The sequence below is a fragment of the Pristis pectinata genome, chromosome 8 (assembly GCF_009764475.1).
Source record: "Pristis pectinata isolate sPriPec2 chromosome 8, sPriPec2.1.pri, whole genome shotgun sequence".
Classification (NCBI taxonomy): Eukaryota; Metazoa; Chordata; class Chondrichthyes; order Rhinopristiformes; family Pristidae; genus Pristis; species Pristis pectinata.
The window spans coordinates 83118452-83134815 of NC_067412.1; the positions used below are offsets into that span (position 1 = coordinate 83118452).

At 41.2% G+C, this 16364-nt stretch overlaps 1 protein-coding gene across 1 annotated transcript in view; it reads left to right on the forward strand.

Annotated features, from left to right (window-relative positions):
- The window catches only part of LOC127573495 (vascular endothelial growth factor receptor kdr-like), a 180720-nt gene that overhangs the window by 147451 nt on the left and 16905 nt on the right, over positions 1–16364 (forward strand). Inside the window, 2 exon segments of the mRNA XM_052021772.1 lie at positions 14034–14167; positions 14345–14435. Coding sequence (XP_051877732.1) covers positions 14034–14167; positions 14345–14435 — 225 coding nt within the window.

The following is a 16364-nucleotide window of genomic DNA, read 5'->3' on the forward strand; positions in this document are numbered from 1 at the left end:
TAAAAATTGTGAAAGTTCCAACATCCAAAAAACAGCATGTAGTTGGAACACCACTGAAACCAAAACAACCAGGTTAATCCGAGAATAGATAATCTCCTTAATTTCAGAATAAGATTAAATAAAACAAAATTGGTATACAAGGAGAAGTTGAAAATATGGTTTTAATTTTTAACAATCATTCTGTTATACGCTGCCTGATCCACTGAGTTACTCCAGCAGTTTGTTTTTTTTGCTCCAGATTGAATTATCTGCAGTCCCTTGTGATCCATACTGTCATATGTTATTGAAATAGTTTGTAAAAGTTACATCAGACTATTCTGCAGCATTACTATTTTACAAAAATTGGCATTTGTAGAAATATTTGCAGTCACCTTCTAAAATCTGGAATTACTCCTGCCACCCACATTACAGGCTTTGCATAGACCTGTTTACAAGACTCTCGATTCAAGCCTGCTTATCCCAAAAGCACAAGCAGTACAGAAAGGTTCATACTCTCTTTCCAATTTTATTCAGAACATGCTTCTTTCTTCCATCTTGAAGAATAATTTATGAAAAAGTTTTCACAAAACACGTTTTTACACTTGATCAATACCCAGAGCAGATCAGTTTGTAAATTTTCAGGCAACATCTGAAATTTTCTTGCATTCCAGTGGGAAGGCTGGAAACATCGTTTTTTTAATTGTTTGGATGATCCTATACAGATAAATGAAGGGACTAAGAGTTTCAAAGTAGTTACGGGAAGGTACAAGGTTGGTCCTCCGGTTAAGGTCTTGAATTGGGGGAAGGTTGGTTTCAACAGCGCAAGAGAGAACCTGTTAAATGTAGATTGGGAGAAGATGCTTGCAGACAAAACAACAGCTGAGAAGTGGGAGTCTTTAAAAGAGAGTTAGCAAGAGTTCTGGTAAGGCTGAAAAGCAAAGTTGGCAAGATTAGAGAATTTTAGATGGCAAAAGATATCAGGAGAAAAACAGGAAGCCAATGACAGGTATAGGCAATTGGAATCAAGGGAGTCTTTTGAGGAATGCTGAGTGTGCAGGAGGGACAAAGAAATTAGGAGGGCAAAAATGGGTCATGAAATATCCTTGGCTATTAAGAATAATGAGCATCCAAGGCATTCTTCAGGAGCAAGAGGGTAGCCAGGGAAAGAGTGGGTCCCTTTAGGGACCAAAGGGGTAATCTATGTGTGGAGCCAAGAGATGTGGATAAAGCCCTAAATGAATACTTCCCAATTGTATTCAACAAGGAGAAGGTCATGGAAGATAGTGAGTTCAGGTAAGGATACATGGATAATCTTGAGTAGGGCAGCATTCAGAAGGAGGAGATGTTAGATGTTATGAAATGCTTAGGGTTGATAAATTTCCAGGGCCTAATGCGATCTATCCAGATTGTTGTGGGAAGCAAGGGAGGTGGTGGCTAGAGCTCTGACAGATTTTTGCATCTTCGTTTGACATGTGAGGTGCCCAGAAGTCTGGAAGATAGCTAATGTTGTTCCTTTATTTAAGAAGGGCAATAGGGATCAGCCAGGTAATTACAGGCCGTTAAGCCTTGCATCAGTGGAAGGAAAATTATTTGATAAAATCCTAAGGGATTGCATTTATGTACATTTGGAAAGGCAGGGGCTGATCATTCATAATCCGCATGGGCTCTGTGAGGGGGAGCTCACGTCTCACTAATTTGAGTAAGTTTTTTAAGGAGTTAACCAAGAAGATTGATGAAGGCAGGGTGAACAAATGTTGTCTTTCGAGCCTTTAGTAAGGCAGTTCACAAGGTCCTGCATGGTAGACTGGTCCAGAAGGTGGAAAGCACATGGGATCCAAAATTGGGCTTGGTGTTAGGAGGCAGTGGATAGTGGTGGAAGGGGTGCTTTTCTAATGGAAGTCTGCAACCAGTAGTATATCAGAATCAGATTTATTATCACTGACATATGATGTTGAAATGTGTTGTTTTGCAGCAGCAATGCAAGTGCATAAAAAAATAAAAATAAATGAATCGTGTAAGAAAAGGATAACGAGGTAGGGTTCATGGATCGTTCAGAAATTGATGGCGGAGGGAAGAAGCTGTTCCTGAATCATTGAGTTTGGGTCTTCAGGCTCCTGTACCTCTTCCCAATGGTAGTAATGAGAAGAGAGCATGTCCAGATGATGAGGGTCCTTAATGATGAACACCGTCTTCTTGAGGCGCCACCTCTTGAAGACGTCTTCAGTGGTGGGGAGGTTGTGCCGTGATGGAGCTGGCTGAGTCGATAATCCTCTGCAGCCTCTTGCGATCCTGTGCAGTGGAGGCTCCATACCAAGGCGGTGATGCAACCAGTCAGGATGCTTTCCACTGTACATCTATAGAAATTTGTAAGAGTCTTTGGTGACATACCGAATTCTCCTCAAACTCCTAACGAAGTAGAGCCACTAGCATGCCTTCTTCGTGATTGCATCAATCTGTCGGGCCCAGGATATACCAATGAGATCAGTGCTATGACCTTTATCTGTGATATCTATTAACAAGTCAGATGTGAATATAGGAGATACAACCTTGGGGATGTCACGAAAGTTGATGGTGTTGTGGATAGTGAGAAAGATTGTCTAAGGCTACAGCAGGATATAAATCAGATGGAAAACTGGGCAGATGAAATTTGAGGTTATACACTTTGAGAAGTCATATAGGGTAGGACATGTGCAGTGAATGACAGGGCGCTAAGGAATGTTGTTGAAAGGAGGGACCTTGGGGTTCAAGTCCAAAGTTCTCCAAAAGTAGCAACATAGGTAGTCATAAGATAAGACAGCATGGTGAAAAAGGCATATGGCATATTTGCCTTTGTAGGTTACGGCACAGAATATCAAAACTGGGACATTATACAGCAACCTTACAAAACACTGGTGAGACCGCACTTGGAGTATTGTGTGTAATTCTGGTCGCCACATTACAGGAAGGATGTGGTTGCGCTGGAGAGAATGTAGAGGAGATCCACCAGGGTGTTACCTGGATTGAGTTGAAGGGAGAGATCGGATGTGTGGGCTTGCTTTCCCTGAAGCAAAGGAGGCAGAGGGAAAATCTGATAGATATAAAATTAAGAGGCATAGATAGGGTCGATAATCAGAATCTTTTTCCCATGATAGGGGAGTCAAAAACGAGAGGATGGAGGTTTAGGGTGAGAGAAGGGGTTTTAAAAGAGATGTGAGCAGTAAGTTTTTTTGCATATAATTGTTGTTATCTAAAACTGCATAAGACATAGGAGCAGAATTGGGCCATTCGGCCCATCGTGTCTACTCTGCCATTCGATCATGGCTGATTTATTATTCCCTCGCAACCACATTCTCTTCCCCTCTCCCCGTAACCTCTGACACCCTTACTAATTAAGAATCCAACTAACCTCCGCTTTAAGTATACCCAATGACTTGGCCTCCACAGGCGTCTGTGGCAATAAATTCCACAGATTCACCACCCTCTGGATAAAATTCATCCTCATCTCTGTTCTGGAGGATGTCCTTTTATTTCTGAGGCTGTGCCCTCTGGTCCTAGACTCCCCCACTACTGGAAACATCCTCTCCACGTCCACTCTATCCAGGTCTTTCAACATTTAATAGGTTTCAATGAGATTCCCCCTCATCCTCCTAAACTCCAGAGCCCAGAGCCATCAAATGTTCCTCATATGTTAACCCCTTCATGCCCAGGATCTTTCTTGTAAACCTCCTCTGGACCCTCTTCAATGCCAGCACGTCCTTCCTTAGATATGGGACCCAAAACTGCTCACAATACTCCAAATGTAGTCTGACCAACACCTTATAAATCCTTAGCATTACATCCTTGCTTTTATGTTGTTTTATCCTTGTTTTTCTCCAGTTGCAGCAGCCAAAGCGGCAGAGGGGTGGAGTTAGCAGCTTTTTTAAGTTGTGTGATTGGCTAAGTGTGTGGTAACTCAGCCAATAAAAGAAAGGTAGGGTAAAGCGGAGCAGCCATTTTGAGAGTGGGCCAGTTTAGGAGTGGGAATCTGAGGCTTTGGCTCAAGATGCTTTGGCCAGGAGGCACAGGTGAGTAACAGGTAAGAATAGGTAAGGTTTTATTTTATAGTAGTTGAATAAAAAGACACCAAATTACAACTAATTAAATAAAGTAGGGATGCAGGATCAAGTGATGTGTTGTAGCTGCATGATGTGGGAGCTGGTGGACCCCATTGTGGTTCTTGGTGACTACATCTGCAGCAAGTGCTGGTTGCTCGAGGAACTCGGGCTCAAAGTGGTCAGGGACAAGAGGGTGTGACTGCGAGTGAGGCAGGTTGGGGGATCCAGAAGATAGTGCTGGAGGAACCTCAGCCCTAAAGCTTCTCCACCAGGTCTGAGTTTCTTGCTCCCTGTGCGGATTAGAGTGGGGGCTATAGCAAGGATGAGCAACTGAACCGTGGCACTATGGTCCTGGGAGCCATTCAAGAGGGGGGAGAGAAGAGAAATGTAGTTGTAATTGGGGATAGAATAGTCAGGGGAATAGACACAATTCTCTGTCACAAGGATCGAGAGTCCCAAAGGACATGTTGCCTGCCTGGTGCCCGGGTTTGAGACATCTCATCTGACCTGCAGAGGAATTTGGAATGGGAGGGGAAAGATCCAGTTGTCATGGTCTACATGGGTATCAATGACATAGGTAGAACAAGGAAAGACGTTCTGCTGAGGGAATTTGACCAGATGGAGACTAAATTAAAAAGAACCAAAAAGGTAATAATCTCTGGATTGCAACTGGAGCCACGTGCAAATTGGCACAGGGTCAATAATATCAGAGAGTTAAATGCATGGCTCATAGATTGGTGTGGGAGAAATGGATTTGAATTCCTGGGACATTGGCACCAGCATTGGTGAAGGAGGGAGCTGTTCTGATGGGATGGGCTCCACCTGAACCACACTGGGACCAGGACCCTGGCGAAACTCTTAACTAGGGCTATGGATGGGGCTTTAAACTAAATAGTAGGGGGGTGGGTTCAACAGATTGGAAAAGTATGGATAAAGTAAAAGGGAAGGAGAGCACAGGAGAAGTCACTGAAGTCTCCAGAATAAAGAATAAGACAAAGTTTAGAAAGGGATAAGAATTTAAGTTCAGGCAACATGGAGATAAATTTGAGAAGAAGGGTGGTGAATACAGGACTTGAAAGTGTTATATTAGAATGCACACAGCATTCAAAATAAGGTAGATGAGAACCCTTGTGGGTAGAGTTAAGAAACTGCAAGTGTAAAAAGACCCTGATGGGAGTTGTATACAGGCCTCCAAGTAGTAGCCAGGATGTGGGGTACAAATTACAGCAAGAGACAGAAAAGGCATGTAAAAAGGGCAATGTTACAGTGGTCATGGGGGATTTCAATATGCAGGTAGATTGGGAAAATCAAGTTGGTACTGGATCCCATGAGGAAATTTGTAGAATGCCTGTGAGATGGCTTTTTAGAGCAGCTTATGGTCGAGCCCACTGGGGAAAAGGCAATTCTGGATTTGGTGTTGTGCAATGAACCAGATTTGATTAGGGAGCTCAAGGCAAAGGAACCCTTAGGAGCAGTGATCATAATATGATAGAATTCACTCTGCAGTTTGAGAGGGAGAAGCTAAAATTGGATGCATCAGTATTATAGTTGAGTAAAGGTAACTACAGAGGCATGAGAGAGGAGCTGGCCAAAGTTGATTGGAAAGGGGACCCTAGCAGGGATGACTGTACAGCAGCAATAGCAGGAGTTTCTCAGAGTAATTCGGAAGATGCAGGATCAGTTCATCCCAGAAAAGAAGCATTCTAAAGGGAGGATGAGGCAACTGTGGCTGACAAGGGAAGTCAAAGACAGCATAAAAGCAAAAGAGAGGGCATACAATATTGCAAAAATTAGTGGAAGCTAGAGGATTGGGAAGCTTTTTAAAAGCAACAGAAGGCAACTAAAAAAGCAATAAGGGGAGTAAAGATGAAATATGAAGGTAAGCTAGTCAATAATATAAAAGAGGATACCAAAAGTGTTTTCTGATATATAAAGAGTAAAAGAGAGGCAAGCATGGACATCGAACTGCTGGAAAATGACACTGGAGAGATAGTAATGGGGAACAAAGAAATGGCAGATGAACTGAGTAAGTATTTTGCGTCAGTCTTCACTGTGGAAGACACCAGCAACATGCTAGAAATTTGAGAGAGTCAGGGGGCAGAAGTGAGTGTAGTAACTATTACTAAGGGGAAGGTGCTGGGAAGCTGAAGGTCTGAAGGTGCATAAGTCACCTGGACCGGATGGACTACACCCCAGGGTTCTGAAAGAGGTAGCTGAAGAGATTGTGGAGGCATTCGTAGTGATCTTTCAAGAATCACTAGATTCAGGAATGGTTCCGGAGGACTGGAAAATCACAAATGTCACTCCACCCTTTAAGGGAGGAAGGCAAAAGACAGGAAATTATAGGCCTGTTAGCCTGACTTCAGTGGTTGGTAAGATGTTAGAGTCCATTATTAAGGATGAGGTTTCGGGGTACTTGGAAGCACATGATAAAATAGGCTGAAGTCAGCATGATTTCCTTAAGGGGAGATCTTGCCTGACAAATCTGTTGGAATTCTTTGAGGAAGTAACAGGCAGGATAGACAAAGGAGAGTCAGTGGATGTTGTTTACTTGAATTTTCAGAAAGCCTTTGACAAGGTGCCGCACATGAGGCTACTAAACGAGATAGGAGCCCATGGTATTACAGGAAAAGTAGTGGCGTGGATAGAAGATTGGCTGACTGACAGAAGGCAAAAGTGGGAATAAAGGGGGCCTTTTCTGGTTGGCTGCTGGTGACTAGTGGTGTTCCCCAGGGGTCAGTGTTGGGTCTGCTACTTTTAATATTATATGTTAATGATCTGGAAGATGGAATTGATGGCTGTGTGGCCAAGTTTGTGGATAATACAAAGATAGGTGGAGGGGCAGGTAGTGTTGAGGAAGCAGGGAGTCTGCAGAATGGGCTGGTCGAGAGAATGGACAAAGAAGTGGCAGATGGAATACAGCATAGGGAAGTGTACGGTCATGCACTTGGTAGAATGAATAACGATGTAGACTTTTTTCTAAATGGGGAGAGAATTCAGAAATTGGAGGTGCAAAGGGACTTGGGAGTCCTAGTGCAAGATTTCCCTAAAGGTTAACTTGCAGGTTGAGTCAGTAGTAAGAAGGCAAATACAATGTTAGCATTCATTTCAAGAGGACTAGAATATAAAAGCAAGGATGTAATGCTGAGGCTTTATAGGTATTGGTCAGACCACATTTGAAGTATTGGGGCCCATATCTAAGGATGGATGCGCTGGCATTGGAGAGGGTGCAGAGGAGATTTACAAGAATGATCCCAGGAAATTAAAGGGTTAATGTATGAGGAGTGTTTGATGACTCTGGGCGTGTACTCACTAGAGTTTAGAAGGAAGGAAGGATGGGGGGGGTTGCGGGGTGTGGTGGAGGGGATCTCATTGAAACCTACAAACCTACCGAATATTGAAAGGCTTTGATAGAGTTGATGTAGAGAGGATGCTTCCAGTAGTGGGAGCATCTAGGACCAGAGGGCACTGTCTGAGCATAGAAGAATGTCCCTTTAGAACAGAGATGAGGAGGAATTTCTTTAGCCAGAGGGTGGTGAATCTGTGGAATTCATCGCCACAGACGGCTGCGGAGGCCAGTTATTGGGTATATTTAAAGCGGAGGTTTGATAGATTCTTGATTAGTAAGGGCGTCAAAGGTTACGGGGAGAAGGCAGGAGAATGGGGTCAAGAGGGAAAAGTAAATCAGCCGTGATTGAATAGCAGAGCAGACTCGATGGGCTGAACAGCCTAATTATGCTCGTATGTCTTATTGTCTTATATTCTAGTCCTCTCCAAATGAATGCTAACATTGTATTTGTCTCCCTTACTGTCGATTCAACCTGCAAGTTAACCTTTAGGGAATCCTGCACTAGGACTACCAAGTCCCTTTGCACCTCCGATTTTCTGAATTCTCTCCCCATTTAGAAAATAGTCTATTCCTTCTACCAAAGTGCATGAGCATACACTTCCCTATGATTCCCTGTATTCCATCTTCCTCCTTTGCCCATTCTCCCAACCAAGTCCTTCTGCAGACTCCCTGCTTCCTCAACACTACGTGCCCCTCCACCTACCTTCGTATCATCCGCAAACTTGGCCACAAATCAATCAATTCCGTCAGCCACTTATTAACATAACGTGTAAAGTAGTGGATCCAACTCGCTGCCAGAGGAGGTGGTGCAATCAGATACAAACACTATGTTTTAGAGACATTTAGACCAACACTTAAATAGGCAAGGCGTAGAAGGATACAGACCTATTTCAGACAAATGGGATTTGTGTAAATGGGCAAAAAGATCAGCATGAACACAGTGGACTGAAGGGCCTGTATCTGTGCTATACAACTCCACGACTATGACTCTAGGAGGAGGCACTAATTAATTCTAAGTGCCACTATTAACAATAAGCTGTGCCCATAATTAAGCATCAAGGTTCCTCTCACAGGCTAAAACTGTTTGTGTGATATAGATGTGAACCTGTACAAAATTATTTTTCCTGCAAATTTTAAGAGAAGCATTATTCAATTGGTTTTCAAAGTACTTAGTACTTTAATTAAAATAGTACAGAGGGATTTCACAAATAAGCATTAATGCTCTTGTTATTGAAATTACACAATGCAATTCAACCTCTTCCAAAATTTTCTGAAGCAAGCGATGAGATGTTGCAACCTTTGTCCCTGACTGCAATCACTTTCCATTTACTTTGGGAGAAATATGTAAAAACTGAAATTCACATTCTGTTAAACTATTCCAAAAAGGGCCATCAGTCAACCAAAGATCATCTGCCATTTCTCATCATCTTCCACCATTTTTGGTGTGTTAAATGAGGACTGAATTTAGCCCTTCATCTTATGGGTGGACTAAAAATCAAAATCACTAAATTGGTGAAATTTAACTTTCAAACTTGTCAAGGTAGTTTGTGCCATTTTTCCTTCATTAAAACATTGCCTGTGTGTTTCCCTATCCCAGCATCATTGAGAATTTGCAGCTACTGAATCATTTCCACACATGTCAATTGCTGGGAAGCGAGTCAGTGCCTTAAAGTACACTCCCCACAGCAGTCACAGCATAGTAGCACACAGCTGCTATGGAATGGGAAAAAAATGGCAAGAGTTGCGAAGAAGGAAGGAGTGAAGAGAGGTCATGCCTTTAGTGTCTATGGCTGTCAGAATCACCACCCTCCCTGCCTCTCCCCACCATGATAATACACACTGGTCAATTCCCATTCCACAAGGATCCCCAAACACTGTGAGGCACAGGATCATAATTAATTTGCCAATTTCTAGTCTGTAATATCAGTAGACTGGGAACTCTGCAATCTCAGTATGGGATACAATGGAAATAGGTTGGACCCTGCCATTTGCTTCTTATCTACGGTTCTTATTAACTCTACCTTCTCACTATCTCTCTCTCTCTGCTCACTAACAACTTGTGCAACAGTTGACATTGTATAGGAATGTGCTACTAACGTTTTCACTGGAGCTTGCCATCCTATTCAGTCCCTACCTTGTGCTATAGTCCAACAACTGGAACTATGATATACTGAGATGTGGGTCAAAGACTACAGTTCTCTATTTTAACACGTCACCCTGAGTAATTGCTGAATGAATGCCAGGAATGTCAATAAACTTTAAAAAAAAAATTAGGAGTTCCATTGAAATTGAGGAGTCTAATAATCTGTAATTAAATGCCGCAGAGTTTATATTCTCACTTAGAAATGTTGTATAATGGCCGAGTTAGGAAATGAAAAATGTCACAGTAAAACAGATGTCCTCTTGTGAAATTGTAAATGTAGAGTGGGAGCACTACTTCAGATATATTCATCCTATAACTCACCTTGGCACGATTGACGCTAGCTGCAGGTGCTTGAACTGGGAAGTCTCTAACCTCAGCACTGTAATGCCTGGCAAATCCTACAAAGAAAAAGAAAGTAGCAATCTTATCTACAATCTAATAGAAACATATTCACTTGCTCTGAGGATGCTGGGTGAGCCTCCCCTCCAGTTGCATGATTTCTGTCACTAGTCAAAAATAGGAAGCATGGGTGGAGATGCAATCTATAGTGATTAAGCAATACAGACTGAACAATCTTCCAGGTAAATGAGGGTCAGGTGGCCATTAGTGGCATTTTCAACAGGTTTACATTGCAAATGCCTCTTGTGGATATGCTGTGTAGGTCAAAAATGATTTACAGCCAGTTTTAAAGTATGGTATGATTCCTTTAAAGCTTGAATGGCTACTTTTTAAATCTAATGAAATGATGGACCATTTCATTACTTCCATGTTGAGAAGCAGAGCATGAAAATAAATGCGTTCATCTCCACTTGGAACAAGGGTTCATCCAGGGGTTTGTTTGCCACCCCCACAATCTCTTCCTCTCAACTCCAATCAAGCTTACCCTTCATCGAAAAAAACTAATCAGCATAAAACGGACAATGGCAGTACTTAACCAAAGAATCCTACTGCTTTCATTCAGCACCCACCATCTGAATTTATTTGGACCCCAGAGGTAAAGATGAAAATCAAACTGTGCAAGTCTTCAAAAATTGACATTCCCTGGCAAATATGATGAGGCTTTCTGCTTCTACCACTTCAAGAGCGAGTTCCAGACCCCTAACACCCTCTGAGTGGGGGGAAAAAAAACATTTTGTCCTCTTCCCTTCAAAGGGGAATCAGGGGTAAGAGGGCTCCAAATGGAATATTTAATAGAAGAGGAAATGAGAGCATGGTGGCACAGGATAGTAGGGAGATTGACAAAGTATGATAGGCTGGGGCAGAAAAAGTAAACATAAGTATGCAGCACAGAGCAAATCTAGAGTTAGTAAAAACTCAAAGCTTAGCAGCCTTTATTTGAATGCATGTAGCATTTGCAACAAAAAAGATGAATTGACAGCACAAATAACAACATACGAGAAAGACCTATTGGCCAATTACAGAGGACATAGTTGCAAGGTGACGAGGATTAGGTGCACAATATTCCAGATTTATACGATGTTCCAAAAGAACGTGTCAAAGAGGAAAAGAGGTGGGTCGTGTTGTTAATCCAAGGACAGTATCAGAGTAGCCTTGATTCATAATATAAAGGTATGAAGATATATAAAGATAGTAATATGGAATCAGTTTGGGGTATGAAATCATGAAAAGCAGGGGAAAGGAGATAGGGGTGGGAGTAGTCTACAAGTCCCCAAAAAAATGTGTCCTTTCATGGACCATGTATGGGGAAGTATCTGAGGCATGTTTGAAGGGAAGTGCACTTATCATGGAGATTTTAATCTACAATATAGATTGGATGAACCAAACTGGCAAGGGTACAATAGAAGTACTTGTAGAGTACGTCAGGTTTTGCTTCTTAGGAACAGTACGTTATGCACCTATCAAGGAAACAGGCTATTTTAGATTTGGCCATGAGTATTGAGGAAGGATTAAAAAGAGATCATTTGATTATAGATCCCCGAAGAGATAGTGACTACAATATGATAGAATTCCAAATGAAATTTGAGGATGAAGATTACAGGATCAAAACCACTGTCTTCAATTTAAATATTTAAACAGCTGAATCATAATAAGGAATTTTAAAGGAATATTGGGGCAATTTTTTTAATGTATTTAAGCAGGTTGCTATCTGGAACAGAGATGCTGGGGAATCATTTAAATCAGTATGTTTCAGAGGCATTCAGATGGGCATTTGAATAGGCAAAGCTTAGAAGGATATGGAGCTAATGTGGGTGAATAGGATTTATGTGGGTGGGCATGGATATAGTGGGCCAAAGGGCCTGTTTCTGTGTTCTATTACTCTATAATACTCAGCAGGCATTTATCCCAATTAGACCAAGGGATTCCATTGAAAAAGGAGGCACAAACTGTGGTAACAAAGGAGGTTGAGGATAAAGTTAAATTGAAAAGTAGGGCATGTAAAGTGGCAAGGACTGGGGAGTTTTTAAGGATCCAGCAGTGAAAAGCTAAAAATCTCATAAGAAGGAAGAAAATTGACTTTGAGAGAAAACTCGCATGTAATATCAGAACAAACGGTAAGAGTTTCCATGGATATACAAGCAGGAAGGCAGCGGCAAAGGTAGATGCGGGATCTCCAGAAAATGAGGCTGGTGAATTAATAACAGGAGACAAAGAAATGGCAGATAAGTTCAATCAATTTTTTTTGTATCAGTCTTCACCATGGAGGACACAACAAATGTCCTTAAGATAACAATGGACTAATTTCAAATAACAGGGAGAAATTTGTAAAAAAAAAATCCCAATCACATTGGATAACATATTAGAGAAACTCTCAGGGTAAAAGGCAGACAAATCACCAGGACCCGATGGCCTGCACCCAAAGGTTTTACAGCTAGAGGCTGCAGGGACAGTGGACCCATTGACTGAATTTTTTTTCAAGATTTACTAACTTCCAAGAGGGTACCAGAAGATTGGAAAACAGTCAGTGTGACTCCTTTCTTCAAAAAGGGAGAAAGACAGAAGGCAGAGCACATAGGCTGGTTAGTTTAACATCCATTGTTGGCAAGATGCTAAAGTCAATAATCAAACCTAGTCAAGGTGGCTTTCATGAAAGGTTTGACACATTTGCTCAAATTCATTAAGGACACGACAGGGAGAATCGATAGAAGGGAACCAGTAGATGTAGCTTTCCAAAAGGCATTTCGCAAATGCACATAGGAGGCCGCTATATAAATTAAGAGCCCAAGGTGTTGGAGGAAGTGTGTTAGTATGGATTGAAAACTGGTTGTCACACTGAGTTGAAATAAATGGGTCCTTTAAGGCTGGAGGCATGTAACTAGTGGAGTACCCCAGGAATCAGTTCTTGGCCCTCAATTGTTTTATACTTACACTATTGACCTGGAAAAGGGAAAGAAACGCAAGGTTTCCAAGTTTGCCAGTGATATGAAAATAGATGTTAGGGCATGTTGTGATTCTGTAACAGAATACAGTTAGATTGAGCAATTGAGCAAAAACCTTTCAAATGAGTTTAATGTGAGTAAATGCAAGGTTATTCACTTCAGTAAGAGGAATTAAAATACGGATTATTATCTAAATGGAGAGGACTACAAATGAGTTAAATTAAGAGGAATGTAGTGTTCTAATGCATGAATCACAAGAAGTTAGCAGATAGTTCAGAAAGCAAAGAGCATGTTGGTTTTTATTGCGAAGGGATTGGTGTTTAAGAACAGGGAGATTTTATTACAGTTTTACAGGGTGCTGGTGAGGCCACAACTAGAATACTGTGCACAGTGTTGGTCCCCTTACCTAAAAAAAAAGATTTAGTAGCATTGAGGCAGTGCAGGGAGATTCAACAGGCTAATTCCTGGGATGAGAGGGTTGCCTTTTCAAGAAGCTAGATAGTTTGGGTCTGCATTTCCTGGAGTTCAGAAGAATGAGGGGGTGATCTTAAACATACAAGATCTGAAGGGGGATTGACAGGGTAGATGTTTTTACCAGTGGGAGAGTCATGAACAAAATAAGGGGCCAGTCATTTAAAACTGAGGTGCATAGAAATTGCTTTTCTCAGAGGGTAGTGAATCTCTGGAATTCTCTGTCCCTGAGGATGATAGATATATTTAAGGTGGAGACAGATAAATACTTGTAAGATTAAGGAACTGCGGGTTATGGGAACTGGCACAGAAGAGGAGTTGAGGGCAGCGTACATCATCCATGATCGTACTGAATGACAAGGAAGGCTTGAGGGTTCTGGTGACCTACTCCTGCTCCTATTTTCTCGTGTTCTTATGTTCTCTAATCCTTTTCCCAATTACTTAAAACTGCACCCCTGGCTTTTTGACTGCTCAGTGCAAAAAAAATGACAACATAATCGCACTGCAATCAAAAGGTAAAATGAGTTAAATAATATGCAGCTGGTTGATAAATGTTCAAATATTCATGTTTTTAAAAATCAACAATAAAAGGTTAATGAAGCACTGCAGTTTACACTGACCAACGTCCTGTTCTGAAGCACATTCTCCTTCATTGACATGTGTTCTTTCCCTTATTGCAGGATGGAAAGGATTACATTCCTTTGAATATTACGCTGCAAACAGATGGCGATTCAAGCCTCTCCTCTACAGACCCCAGCCTCACAGAAGATATAGCAAACCCAAAAGTTAATTACAGTTGCACAGGAAACATTGGGTAATGCATCCTTTGTTATTAATCAAGAATTGTCCATTAAATTGTAGAAAAGAAAACAAAGTTCTTTTCCTGTTTGAAAATTTCTGGAAAAATTCAACGTTCTTTTATTGTTATGCCATGTCCAGTTCTAAAAACTAAACCTGCCTGGATTGAATTGATATTTTCTGCCTCTAATAGGCTCAACTGCAATAATCCAAAGAAGAGGCCACTGAGTGTGAAAACATTTGATGAGGTTCCTGTAGAAAATAAGACTACTGTGATACATGAGGTATGTGTTTAATACGGATTTGCCATAAAGTAATCAAAGATGCATGACAGGAAGTTACTTGGCTCATGAAATCGCTGTAGGTCCTAATCCCACTGTTCTGCACTTGGTCCATGGCTCTACAGGTCACAGCTCTTCAAATACACATTCATAAACTTTTCAGATATAACAGGGTTTCTGTTTCCAACACTAAGTTTGAGACCTGAACTACTTTCTGGCCAAAAAAATACTTACTTCCTCCTCTGTCCTCCCATCCTTCTGCCAATTAGTTTGAATCTTTGCCTCCTGTTTTTTTAACTGCTCTGCTTTAGCTCAATCACTCAGCCTCCTCTGTTCCAAAGAAAACAAATCTATCTGATCCAATATTAACTCTTCCTCTTTCCACAGATGCTGCCTGACTTGCTGAGTGTTGTCAGTACTTTGTTTCTATTTCAGATTTCTGGCGTCTGTACATTTTGATGTTCCTAATTTATCCACTCTTTTTTTTCTGGCTAAAATTTTCCAATCCTGTCATTCATTGTAACTCTCCTTTGCAACCTCTCCAGTGCAATCACATTTTTACTGAAACATAGTGAGCAGAACTGACAGGTATTCAGCCTGTGGTTGAGAATTGAACAATGTCTATAACTGCACACCAAATTTAAGAAGAATGAAACTTGAAATGAGAAAAAGAAGTAGTATCTTGTATAATCAAGGATAATCCTGTTTTAGTTCATGGAAAATCTCCATCAGAGATGATCCAGCTCTCATCTACCTCAAAATCTCTAACTCCAATTTAGATCAAATCAATTTTCTTACAACCCACAATCCCTCCTTTTGACAGATACTAGTTTTGTTCCTTTTCAAAGTTAGCAATTGACCCAAATACAATTAGAAATGGATTACACCACCTCCTGTAAAAATCACACAAACTTAGTAATACAAAGCACAAGCAAGCATACGCTCTGCCAAAATCCTCCAGAAATCCACCACGACCCTCTTCTCTATCAACAGTCCCAATCTGTACAACATGTAATACAACCAACAATGGGCATGATTTTGTTAATATACTCATTAGCCAAGAAATTACACTGTGCACCATTACTTTGCATACAAATAATGTATCTAAATGAAACAGCTTGTCCTCTATTTTAATGTTGACATCTATTACCTTCATTTAAAATAACAGGTTAACAACAGTAAGAAAGAGCAAACTAATTTCATACAAGTTCATTAAACACTTATACATATTTTGTCCTCCCATTAAAGTTAGGTAGACAAAATCCGTTACTGCACCAATATGTGAGATTGCATAAACTGATGAAAGAATTTTTTTTTAAGAAAGAGTCATAGAGTAATACAGCACGGAAACAGGCCTTTCAGCCCAACTGATCCATGCTGACCACAGCATCCTCTCTGCTAATCCCAGTTGCCTGCGTTCGACCCATAACCCTCCAAGCCCCTTCCCTCTAGGTACCTATCCAAATGCCTCTTAAATGTTGCAATTGTACCCACCTTGACTACCTCCTCTGGCAGTTCATTTCAGGTACTCACTACCCTCTGTGTAGTTACATCTCGGGTCTCTTTTAAATCTTTCCCTGCCTATCTTGTATCTGTGCCCTCTCCCAACTTTGGACTAGCTTTGGACTCCCCAACCCTGGGGAAAAGACTATGACCATCCACTTTATCCATACCCCTCATGATTTTATAAACTTCTATGAGGTCACCCCTTATTCTCCTATGCTCCAAGGAATAAAAATTCAGCATGGCCAACCTCTCCCTATAACTCAGGCCCTCTAATCCAGGTAGCATCCTTGTAAATCTCTTCTGCATCCTCTCCAGCTTGACAATGTCTTTCCTATAACAGGGTGACCAAAACTGTACACAATACTCCAAGTGCAGCCTCACCAATTACTTGTATAACTGCAACATAATGTCTTTATTCCTAAACTA